The 13,270-nt window shown below is 43.1% G+C and overlaps 1 protein-coding gene across 1 annotated transcript; it reads left to right on the top strand.

Moving 5' to 3' along the window:
* The first annotated feature begins 275 nt into the window (after nucleotides 1-275).
* prph (peripherin) lies at nucleotides 276-7,154 on the top strand. Its single transcript, XM_021610098.2, has 9 exons — nucleotides 276-982; nucleotides 3,739-3,799; nucleotides 4,446-4,541; nucleotides 4,801-4,965; nucleotides 5,066-5,191; nucleotides 5,437-5,657; nucleotides 5,748-5,797; nucleotides 5,986-6,059; nucleotides 6,218-7,154. The coding sequence occupies exons 1-9, from the start codon at nucleotides 405-407 to the stop codon at nucleotides 6,314-6,316; spliced, it is 1,470 nt and encodes a 489-aa protein (XP_021465773.2). The 5' UTR covers nucleotides 276-404; the 3' UTR covers nucleotides 6,317-7,154.
* The last annotated feature ends 6,116 nt before the right edge of the window (nucleotides 7,155-13,270 follow it).

The raw sequence follows: 13,270 nt of genomic DNA, 5'->3' as shown, positions 1-13,270 counted from the left end.
GAGAGAGCGAGAGAGCGCGAGAGAGAGAGAGAGAGAGAGAGAGAGAGCGAGAGAGAATACAGGGATGCAGGGGAGGAGGGCCTGCTACTGTAGGCTGGGGTGTGGCCTAAGACTGCATGTATGTTGAGGAGTGATGGATAGAGGAAGGAGGCAGGGGATCTGGAGACTAGAAAAGAGGGAGGGAAGGTGGGGGTGAGGAGCTGTTTGCAGAGAGGCAGTGGGGTGTGGGGGTGGGGGTGAGGAGGATGGGATGTCGTGGGTATAAAAGCTCCGGCACTCCTCAGTCGGACGTCCTGTTGCTTTACTCCCTGCTCCGAGGCACCTTTGGCTCCAACAAACAGAGACAGCAAGAAGGAGAGCTAGACAGATAGATAGTAAGAATTAGAGACCACCAAACCTCAACCATGAGCCACCCTTCAATGATCCACCATTCAGGCCGCGCCTCCACTTCTTATCGCCGCACGTTCGGGGTCCCCAACCCCATCTCCATTTCCTCCTACTCTCCTTCCTACTCATCTGTCAACTCCCGCAAGCCAATGTCCAGCGGGCGCTACATGCACTCCATATCGCCCGTGGTGTCCTCTCGCTCCTCCAACTACCACCACCAGCAGCGGCAGCGCTCTAGCACCCAGCTGCCCCGTCTCACCTACGAAAAGGTGGACTTCCAGCTGGCCGATGCGGTCAACGCCGAGTTCCTGGCCACCCGCAGCAACGAGAAGGTGGAGCTGCAGGACCTCAACGACCGCTTCGCCAGCTTCATTGACAAGGTGCACTACCTGGAGCAGCAGAACAGCGGGCTGCAGCAAGAGCTGAGCCAGTTCAAGGGCCAGCTGCAGGAGGGAAAGCCCAACCGGGCCACCGAGCTCTTCCAGGAGGAATTGAGGGAGCTGAGGCGCCAGCTGGACCACGTGGGCAAGGAGAGGGACCAGTACCAGGTTGAGAGGGACAACCTGGCCGAAGACATGAACCTCCTCAAACAGAGGTGGGTGACACAGAGGAAGGAGAGAGAGGTTAGGATGGGGTGGGGTATGGAGGATTTTTGGGTAGATTTGGGAAGTGAGGGTTAGGGTAAAGAAGGGGGGGGTTATAGTTGGGGATGTGCATGAGTGACGCAGATACATTTTGGGTGGTAGTGGTGTTTGGAAAGGGGGGTGTAACAATTGGAAGTGTATTTTAGAAAGTTGGCAGAGGTGGCAGGGGACTGGCTGTTTTTTGGGTTCTGATGTTGATTGACACATTCTGGGCAGAGCCTGTCGGGGAGGGGACATGGGCAGGGCGTGTGACTGTGGACAGTCTGTGACTTTCACCACATCACCACCACTCTCCCCTCAGCAGTGGTTGTCTAGCTGGGGCGTGGCACTTTGGAAGGTCGGAAACAAAAGCACCGCAGCATACTACCACACTGTGGTTTACTGCAGTGTGTGTGTGTGTGTGTGTGTGTGTGTGTGCATGCTGAATGTCATGGCAATGGACAAGATCCAACAAAAAAACAAGATGAAGTGCTTCAGCATATCATAACCAAGCAATGAATGGAACACCAAGGAAAATAAGGCATTGGATACAGTAGCAGAACATGTCTACATTGGCAGTATTTACAAACTTTCCCTGAACATCTCAGCATTTGTTGAGCATCTGCAGATTATTTTACTAAATCTGTTTTATTAAATCAAGAAATGTTATTAACAGGAAGATGAAACTTCCTGCATGCATTGGATGTAAGTATGGACACAGTACATTTGATTTGACATGATGTTGCAGTTCTGTCAGCCCTTTCATACCAAACCACAATACTTTGCTTTGAAACTTACATTTGAGAAAATTCAAACAACTTGTTATGTGAAACAGTATTTTTCCCCATTTGAGTTAGATTATCGGAACAATTTCTGTAGACATACTAGTTACATATTAATACACAAACACTCCATGTCTATTCCCAGCCCTAAAGAGAGAGAGAGATGACAGAAGAGGAGGATGGATAAACTGAGCTCTGGGTGGCGCCAGGAAAAAAGTAGGGAGGGGGATAAGAGAGGGAGGGGGCATAAGAGGAGGAAGAAGAGGAGGAGAGGTGGAGAGAGGTTGTGTAGACGCAGAGAAAAATAGCATCTGGTTAAATCAATGTGATTGAATAAGAGTGGCTCCATTAGGGGGTGGGGGTTTAGTGTCTCCTTGTGTTGATGGGGCGGTGCCAGGGACACCATTGGGAAAAAAGGAACCCTGTGACACGGCATGAATTAAAGATGAGATGAGGCAGCAAACCCTCACATACAGTACATGCAGTTTCATTAAATGAAACACATTTAATTAAAAGGAAGATGAAAGTCCCTGCATGCATGGAATTTAAATATAGACACAATAACACATGTAATTTAAATATAGACACAATAACACATGTAATTTAAATATAGACACAATAACACGTAATTTAAATATAGACACAATAACACGTAATTTAAATATAGACACAATAACACATGTAATTTAAATATAGACACAATAACACATGTAATCCGAAATTACGCTACAGTTTCACCAGCCCTTTCATACCAAATCACAATATTTAGCTTTGAAAGTTAACATTTAGAAGAATCAGACAACCAGTTATGGGAAACAGTATTTTTCCCCACTTGAGTTACAATTTCTGTAGACACACACTAGTTACATGTAAATACACATACACACATCCCTGACCCAGAGAGAGAGAGAGAGAGAGATGACAGAAGAGGATGGATAGACTGTGCACAAGGTGGAGCCAGGAAAGAAGTAGGAAGAGTGATGAGAGAGGGAGGAGGCGGAAGAGAAGGAAGAGGAGGGGTCGGGAAATGGGGTGTAGGCGGGGAAAAATCTATGTGACTCAATGAAAGTGGCTTCATTAGGGGGTGGGTGTTCAGTGCCTCCTTGTGCTGAAGGGACAGTGCCAGGGACCCCATTAGGAAAAAAGGACCCCTTCAACACGGCATAAATGAAAGATGAGATGAGGCAGCATAAAGTATATTTCACGTTTGGGAAAGGGAAGGCTTAGTCAGACCAGTCAGTATACTATAGGCTTACATAGTTATGTCTTTGGCGGCAGACTGCCCAGAGCTGTCAGGTTTAAAACAGGGCGTGTGCAGTCCACATGACCTCTAACAAGTGATTTGCCAACATTTGTTTGGAGTAGCAGCTGCTAACCCCATTGTATACGCTAACCCTAACCCTTTTACAGGACTTGTGAATTACCAAATTGATCCAGAGGCTTCTTTTGCCAGCTGATGCTTCTTCCAGAGGAGGCGTATGATACCCAGTCAGACATATTTGGTCTGTGTCCCAAATGACACCCTATTCCCTATATAATGCACTACTCTTGATCAGAGCCATATAGGGGATGCACTATATAGGGAATAGTGTGCCATTTGGGATGACACCTTGGATAGCACTTATGCAATTAGCACTGTGTTCAGCCTGTCCCAATGCTTCAGCTTCCTTTGTCCAGAGCAGGACTTAACCTAGACTAAAGCCCAAGCATTGTAAACGATATAAAAAAAGTTAAAGAGATACAGAGGATGTGTGTTTATTAACTACAAAATATATTGTCTTATATATTTCATGTAATGTATATTTATTTTCCATTAATGTATTTATTTATTCTAAGGAGTCCCCTAAATAGATAACATGAATTTACAACAGTAGGCCTATGCATGATTGTAATATATATGTTATCCTTGTATGTGTGACCACACCCTAACCCCCCTCTTCATACAGGCTGGATGAGGAGAATCAGAAGAGGGCTGAGGCTGAGAGTAACCTGATTGTCTTCCGCAAAGTAAACACACCCTAGACTCAAACCATCACACTGTATACCAAATCAATATTTTGGGCAGCGAGTCGATAGTTGACTGTAAAAGCCTGATTGAATCACACACCAGTTATGATGTCAGGGCCCAACCCAAAGCATATTTTTCCTCATAGCCCTGCATAACAGTGACATCTTCTGGTTCGCTGAGATAGAGCTGATTATTATGATAACTTGGCAGCTCTGAGAACCCAGAAATCAGGGGTATATTCACTAAGAACCAAACAAAAACAAACAGACTGAAACGGTGAGGAACTAATCTGAACTTCTCCTATAAGAAATGCTTGTTTTCAATGCAAAACATAATTATATGGTTTGCACGGATAAATACAACCCAGGATACTTCCCACTGTGCACACACTGGTTGAATCAACATCGTTTCCATGTCATTTCAATGAAATTACGTTGAACCAACGTGGAATAGACGTTGAATTGACGTCTGTGCCCAGTGGGTTATAGCAATGACAAAAGACAATATTGATAGCACTGCATTGTTGATATATTACCATATGCAACCTACCCACTGTTGAGTGTTATCTAACCAAGACAATAACATTTGTTTACCTGTTTGGGGGTTGATGAATTGCTTACTAATAGTACTTTGATCTAAAACCAGGACGTGGATGATGCCACTCTGTCTCGCCTGGAGCTGGAGAGGAAGATCGAGTCTCTGATGGATGAGATTGAGTTCCTCAAAAAGCTGCATGAAGAGGTAGATGCCGCTGCTGAGATGGTCGAGCACAAATCATGATGTTTGTGATGGCCCACTATGATCCTTATGAATAACAATCTATTCTGGTGTATTACCTGTCATTTGGTATGCTGATCTGCTCCTACTTGCATTTAGTTTTGTACATATTTTTGTGAATAGTTCACTAAAGTTTATTTGCATCATACCTTTCTGGATTGTACCTGCCATTTAGAGGACTTTTTTCCCACTAAACTTCTCACTTGCTCTGCGGTCTTTTCAGGAGATCCAGGACGTGCAGGTGAGTGTCCAGACCCAGCAGATGAAGATGGAGGTGGAACAGACTGCCAGGCCTGACCTGGCCGCTGCCCTCAAGGACATCAGGGCCCAGTACGAGAACATTGCCTCCAAGAACATGCATGAGTCTGAGGAGTGGTACAAGTCCAAGGTGAGGGGGGAACAATACACAGACACACACACACACTCATGCATGCACACACACAGAGTAACACCTATCCTTATTTTGTGTTTTTTCTGTGTTCCCGGAGTTTGCTGACCTGACGGACTCTGCCAAGCGTAACACTGATGCTCTGAGGCAGGCCAAGCAGGAGCAAAATGAGCATAGGAGGCAGATGCAGTCCCTCAACTGTGAGATCGATGCACTGAAGAGCACGGTAAGGCCTCACAGCACCTTCCTATTTATTTGTAATCACCCCCAGTTTACACTGGCTGAGTGAGGAACTAGAGTACATTGATCTCAGGCTTAGCCCAAAATGGCTGCCAGCCATGAATCACCCAAGTGGGTCATGCATGTAAGTAGAGGATGATGCGAGTGAGCAAAATCCCTCCCCCCAAAATCTCCCACAGAATCTTCCCCCAACAATTGTCCTCATATGTACAGTATGTATGTATTTTTCAGAACGAGGCTCTGCTGAGGCAGATGCGTGAGATGGAAGGCCAGTTTGGCGTGGAGGCCAATAACTACCAGGACAACGTGGGTCGCCTGGAGGAGGAGATGCACCACCTGAAGGACGAGATGGCCCGCCACTTGAGGGAGTACCAGGACCTGCTCAATGTCAAGATGGCCCTGGACATAGAGATCGCCACTTACCGCAAGCTGCTGGAGGGAGAGGAGAGCAGGTGAGGAGGATAAGGGTTAGGACATCCTTACTTGTGTTTGATTATGAATATGTTCCTGAGCTAACATCCTATTGCTTAATTTCTCTTTAGGATTATTGTTCCTATGCATCCCTCCCAGTACGGCCGTAGTGGTGATAGGGGTGAGATACATCATATTGCCAATAATTTTTTTCTCTCTCTTCTACTATTACTTTATTTCCTTCTCCAAGCAAATACACAAATACTTGTCAGTATCATCTTTCGATTTAACATATCCATAATTGATTAAATTGATATAAATGATCATGCACAGTATCAATGTTACTAAATCAGACTTATCCCCTCATAGCCTATGACCACACCCCAGACACCCCTAAAAGGAAGCCTGTGGTGATTAAGACAGTGGAGACTCGTGATGGAGAGGTAAACATTCTAAACATTTTCTGGTATCAATAAAATGTGTTCCATACTTTCCATGTCCCCATGATGATATTCACTATACAGTGTAATTTCACTATACAGCATTTGCTGGAAGTGATGTAATTTGACTGAGGTCTGTTTTGCTTCTTCTCTTCCTCCAGGTGGTGAAGGAGTCAAAGACGGAGAAGGAGAGGAGCGAGATGGATGGCAGCCATGGCAGGAATGAAAGGGACCATGATAGGAATGGCAGGGATGACTAGAATAGTTAGGTACCAATCGCCTGTTCCAGATTTAGATGTAACAATACAACACAAAAGATGGAAACAAGAAATGCAAGAAGTAAAATAAATAGTTTAAAGCTCCTTAATTGCTTCTCACCTTTCATCCTTTAACAGATATTTTCTGTTGAGCAGAGAGCCTGTAGTAGATATTTGTGCAATGTTAAAACTTGAAGAAATCTCTTAGATAGCAAACTTAGTCACAGGATGTGACCGTGGGGTTACTTTTAATAACCGATCATTCCTCATTGAAGAAAAAAGACAAAGACAGCCTTACATGAGCATACACAGACACGATAGTGCTATCAAGCAGGGAATGAACGCAAACTTGAGTGGATCCTGCTGCAAATCAATTTTTTTTATTGATACATCACTTGAGGCCTTAATTTACATTGAAATCCCTTACATAACATGTTTTGTAGCTGAACTTATCATTCACCAAGGGGAAATAGAAAGTGGCGTAACAAAGCAACAGGGTTTTAGTGATCCCTCTCTGACATATTCTCTCCAGTAGAAGGACACAATCAGATGTAGCTTTGAGAGACAGTGGACATCAATAAGGAACAGTTTGAAAGGGAAAATGTCTCTGTATAGTGCAATGGAACTCTCAATGTCAAATATCAGGCCAGAGAGGGACCACCAATGGGATTGATGGGTGAATACTGTCCTTGCTGCACCACATACTCTGCACATTGCGCTCTGCTCAAAATACAAAAAGCTGACAGGGAAATGTGCTATGCAAACATATGAGAATGTGTGTTTCTGACAGCTATAGACAATTTTAAAAAATACAAATGCAATTAAAGTCAACTGGAACAGAGCTATAGAGTTTGTCTTGTTATTCATGGGTATTCCTCTCATACTACCCATGGGCAGCTCCAAGGAGGGGCGAGACAATGCTGAAGCCCCCTCTATAATAGGCCCCTTCAAGAAAGATTTTATTAGTACATCCACACGTCTTCACTGACATTTTCAACCTCTCCCTGACCCAGTCTGTAATACCTACATATTTCAAGCAGACCACCATAGTCCCTTTGCCCAAGAACGCCAAGGTAACCTGTCAAATTGACTATCGCCCCGTAGCACTCGCGTCTGTAGCCATGAAATGCTTTGAAATGCTGGTCATGGCTCACATCAACACCATCATCCCAGACACTCTGGACCCACTCCAATACGCATACCGCCCCAACAGATCCACAGATGACGCAATCTCTATTGCACTCCACACTGCCCTTTCCCACCTGGACAAATGGAACACCTATTTGAGAATGTTGTTCATTGACTATAACTCAGCATTCAACACCATAGTACCCTCAAAGTTCATCACTAAGCTAAGGAACCTGGGACTAAACACCTCCCTCTGCAACTGGATCCTGGACTTCCTGATGGGCCGCCCCCAGGTGGTGAGGGTAGGTAGTGTTAGGGTTGCGTCAATTCTAATCTGGTATCAGGATAAATATGACATTGAGTCACCGATTGTATGATATGTATTTTTTATTAGCTAAGCAATAAGTGGTAAATGCAATATCCGTATATACGTGCTCTCTGTCACACCTCGCAGGGCAAAACAGAGAACTGACTTGTTCCTGACAAAGATACAGTATTATAATATACTCTTGACAGAAGTAGTTCCTGCTTCCGAGCCGGCCTGTCAGAGTAGAGACTGGGCGTGGTTTAAACTCACTCAGCCTATCGTTGATTGTTGGCGCACAGGCTGGTCCCAGCCCCCTAAGCGCTTGAGCGGTCAGTCGTTGTAGTTGTGTAGAATATCTATGCGCTCACACACTCAATACAGTTATCACACACCTGGCTCCTGTTATCTAACAAAAGACAATTTGTTCCCGCAACACTACGTTCTGAATGTGCCCTCACAACTCATTGCACAGTTCCTGTCTTCATGTTATTCTGTATTTTTCCATCACGAGAAAGGCCCATGGGCCTGAAACTGTTAACAATGTCTCAAGTCAGCTATGTTGCATAACACATATACCCACACAAGACAACCGCAAATAATATTCCATCACATATGATATGGTAAGGGCTATAGTGTATAACACAGAACCTCACAGTAGCAAAATATCTGCCATGCTGATCCTCAACACTGGAGCTCCCCACGGGTGCGTGCTCAGTCCCCTCCTGTACTCCCTGTTCACCCATGACTGCATGGCCAGGCACGACTCCAACACCATCATTAAGTTTGCAGACGACACAACAGTGGTAGGCCTGATCACCGACAACGACGAGACAGCCTATAGGGAGGAGGTCAGTGACCTGGCCCGGTGGGGCCAGAATAACAACCTATCCTTCAACGTAACCAAGACTAAGGAGATGATTGTGGACTACAGGAAAAGGAGCACCGAGCACACCCCCATTCTCATCGACGGGGCTGTAGTGGAGCAGGTTGAGAGCTTCAAGTTCCTTGGTGTCCACATCAACAACAATGGTCCAAACACACCAAGACAGTCGTGAAGAGGGCACGACAAAGCCTCTTCCCCATCAGGAAACTAAAAAGATTTGGCATGGGTCCTGAGATCCTCAAAAGGTTCTACAGCTGCAACATCGAGAGCATCCTGACCGGTTGCATCACTGCCTGGTACGGCAATTGCTCGGCCTCCGACCGCAATGCACTTCAGAGGGTAGTGTGTACAGCCCAGTACATCACTGGGGCAAAGCTGCCTGCCATCCAGGACCTCTACACCAGGCGGTGTCAGAGGAAGGCCCTAAAAAATGGTCAAAGACCCCAGCCACAGACTGTTCTCTCTACTACCGCATGGCAAGCGGTACCGGAGTGCCAAGTCTAGGACAAAAAGGCTTTTCAACAGTTTTTACCCCCAAGCCATAAGACTCCTGAACAGGTAACCAAATGGTTACCCGGACTATTTGCACTATTTGCCCACTCTTTTACACTACTGCTACTCTCTGTTCATCATATCTGCATAGTCACTTTAACCATACCAACATGTACATACTACCTCAATAAGCCTGACTAACCGGTGTCTGTATATAGCCTTGCTACTGTTATTTTCAAATGTCTTTTTACTGTTGTTTTATTTATTTACTTACCCACACACACACACACACACACAACTTTTTTTCACACTATTGGTTAGAGCCTGTAAGTAAGCATTTGACTCTAAGGACTACCTACACCTGTTGTATTCGGCGCACGTGACAAATAAACTTTGATTTGATTTGCACAGTTAATTTCAGGTCTCTCCAGAGATGTTCAATCGTGGGCTCTGGCTGGGCCACTCAAGGACATTCAGAGACTTGTAACAAAGCCACTCCTGCGTTTTCTTGGCTGTGTGCTTAGGATCGTTGTGTTGTTGGAAGGTGAACCTTCACCCCAGTCTGAGGTCCTGAGTGCTCTGGAGCATGTTTTCCTCAAGGATCTCTCTGTACTTTGCTCCGTTCATCTTTCACTCGATCCTGACTAGTCTCCCAGTCCCTGCCGCTGAAAAACATCTCCACAGTATGATACTGCCACCACCATGCTTCCCCGTAGGGATGGTGCCAGGTTTCCTCCAGAAACCTATTTGTCACATGCTTTGTAAACAACAGTTGTAGAACAGTGAAATGCTTATTTACCGGTTATTTTCCAACAATGCAGAGTTATTTTAAATAGTGACATGAAAAATAAATACTCAGTGAATAACGAATAAGAATAACATGACTATATACAGAGCCTTCAGAAGGTATTCACATTCGTTGACTTTTTCCAAATTTAGTTGTGTTACAGCCTGAATTTATAAAATGCATTAAATTGAGATTATGTGTCACTGGCCTACACACAATACCCCACAATGTCAAAGTGGAATTATGTTTTTAGACATTTTTACAAATTAATAAAAAATGAAAAGCTGAAATGTCTTGAGTCAATAAGTATTCAACCCCTTTGTTATAGCACGCCTAAATAAGTTCAGGAGTAAACATTTGCTTAACAAGTCTGTGTGCAATAATGGACTGTGTGCAATAATAGTTTGACATGATATTTGATTTTTGAATGACTACCTCATCTCTGTACCCCACAAATACCAACACAACACATTACTGAGTACCACTCTTCATATTTTCAAGCATAGTGGTGGCTACATCATGTTATGAGTATGCTTGTCATAGGCAAGGACCAGGGAGTTTTTTTAGGATAAAAAAAACAGAATGGAGCTAACCACAGGCATCCTAGAGGAAAACCTGGTTCAGTGTGTTTTCCAACAAACACTGGGAGACAAATTCACCTTTCAGCAGGACAATAACCTAAAACATAAGGCCAAATATAGACTGGAGTTGCTTACCAAGATGACACAATGTTCCTGAGTGGTTTAGTTACAGTTTTGACTTAAATTGGCTTGAAAATCTATGGAAAGATTTTTTTAAGAAAAACGTGCAAGTATTTTACAATCCAGGTGTACAAAGCTCTTAGAGACTTACCTAGAAAGACTCACAGCTGTAATTGCTGCCAAAAGTGATTGCAACATGTATTGAATCAGGGGTGTGAATAATTATGTAAATGAGACATTTCTGTATTTCATTTTCAATACATTGGTGAACATTTCTACAAACACGTTTTCACTTTGTCATTATTGGGTATTGTGTGTAGATTCAGGCTGTAATATAACAAAATGTGGAATAAGTCAAGTGTTGTGAGTACTTTCTGAAGGCACTGTACAAAGAATACCAGTACCGAGTCGATGTGCAGGGGAGCGAGGTAATTGAGGTAGCTAAGCAGGTTGAGGGTGAATAAGATATTCAAATGTTGGATATCTCCACTCAGTAGAAATTACACATGACTTTGCAAGCCCGCATAATGTGACCTGCATGCCTGATGTGGTCTGTAAACCATGAGTTTCCAGCCAATGTAAAACTAGGACCTCAAAATAAGGCCTTCTGAAAATGTATCTTATCATCTTAAATATTTGCATTTTAACAATAAAATATTTACTTAGGATCTGACTTGGTGAAGGCGACAGGACTGAAAAGGAATAAATGCAACAACCATGTCTCTGTCACTAACAAATACAGTCAAGGGGAGTAACTCTACAATTCACTCAAAAGGCAAGGCACCCAGGGAAATATGCAAATAAGGCTGTCATTAAACAGTGTGTTAATTTAACACTGAAAAGTGTGGACCCGAATAGACACTGGAACAGTGTTAAATTTAACACAATCAGTGTTGATTTAACACTGGATAATTTACTGTGTACTTGTTTGCTGCCTTTCATAAGTCAACAAGATATAACCTAAAATAGGATTTTTATGTATATAGACTTGGTCTGTAATTGCATTAATAAAAACAGATTTAAAAAAAAAAAAAATCGACACATTGTGTGTATGGTAGAGATAAAAAAATAAGGAATGAAGTGATTTTGGCTGTGTTTTGCTGTTAAAGAATGGTAGACTGGATATAGCCTATTTGATATAAAGTGTACAATTAGTGTATTTATACGAACATAATGCTGATAAATAATTTTGATAACGTGTAATTTCATAATCAGTTGTGATTTCATACACTGGAATTGGATTCACAAAGGGGCTAGGCTAAGGGGCTAGGCACACCATATGATTATGTTAGGTGAGAGCCTAGTCACAAAAACACACACAGCCATTTTCCAGCCAAAGAGAGGAGTCACAAAAAGCAGAAATAGAGATAAAATGAATCACTAACCTTTGATGATCTTCATCAGATGGCACTCATAGGACTTCATGTTACACAATACATGTATGTTTTGTTCGATAAAGTTCACATTTATATCCAAAAATCTCAGTTTATATTGGCGCTTATGGTCAGTAATGATGTGCCTCGAAAACATCCTGCGAATTTTCAGAGAGCCGCATCAATTTACAGAAATACTCATAATAAACTTTGATAAAAGACACAACTATTATGCACAGAATTATAGATATACTTCTCCTTAATGCAACCGCTGTGTCAGATTTCAAAAAAGCTTTACGGAAAAGCAAACCATGCAATAATCTGAGTACGGCGCTCAGACACAAAAACAAGCCATGCAGATATCCGCCATGTTGTGGAGTCAGTAAAAGTCAGAAATAGCGTTATAAATATTCACTTACCTTTGATGATCTTCATCAGAATGCACTCCCAGCAATCCCAGTTCCACAATAAATGTTTGTTTTGTTTGATAAAGTCCATAATTTATGTCCAAATACCTCCTTTTGTTAGCGGGTTTGGTAAACAAATCCAAACTCAGGTGCGAGCAAGTCCAGATGAAAAGTTCAGACGAAAAGTTCAAAAAGTTATATTACAGTTCGTAGAAACATGTCAAACAATGTAAAGAATCAATCTTTAGGATGTTTTTAACATAAATCTTCAATAATGTTCCAACCGGAGAATTCCTTTGTCTTTAGAATTGCAATGGAACGCAGGTCGCTCTCACGTTGGCGCGCGTGATCAGCTCATGCCACTCTGCCAGACCCCTGACTCAATCAGCTCTCATTCTCCCCTCCTTCACAGTAGAAGCCTCAAACAAGGTTCTAAAGACGGTTGACATCTAGTGGAAACCTTAGGAAGTGCAATATGACCCCATAGACACTGTATATTCGATAGGCAATGAGTTGAAAAACTACAAATCTCAGATTTCCCACTTCCTGGTTGGATTTTTCTCAGGTTTTCGCCTGCCATATAAGTTCTGTTATACTCACACACATCATTCAAACAGTTTTAGAAACGCCAGAGTGTTTTCTATCCAATACTACTAATAATATGCATATATTAGCTTCTGGGCCTGAGTAGCAGGAGTTTACTCTGGGCACGCTTTTCATCCAAACTTGAAAATGCTGCCCCCTATCCCAAACAGGTTAAGAACTAACCAATAAGGATACCCGTAGGAGTGATATTTTTAGAGAAAGTGGATCCTTGTTTGTGTCTTTTCTGATCAGAGGGAGCAGGCGCTCTGTGTCACGCAACTTGGGTCAAGATCT

Source organism: Oncorhynchus mykiss, chromosome 7 (assembly GCF_013265735.2).
Source record: "Oncorhynchus mykiss isolate Arlee chromosome 7, USDA_OmykA_1.1, whole genome shotgun sequence".
Lineage (NCBI taxonomy): Eukaryota > Metazoa > Chordata > Actinopteri > Salmoniformes > Salmonidae > Oncorhynchus > Oncorhynchus mykiss.
The sequence above is the reverse complement of the archived record's forward strand: the minus strand, read 5'-3'. Positions and strand labels throughout refer to the sequence as shown.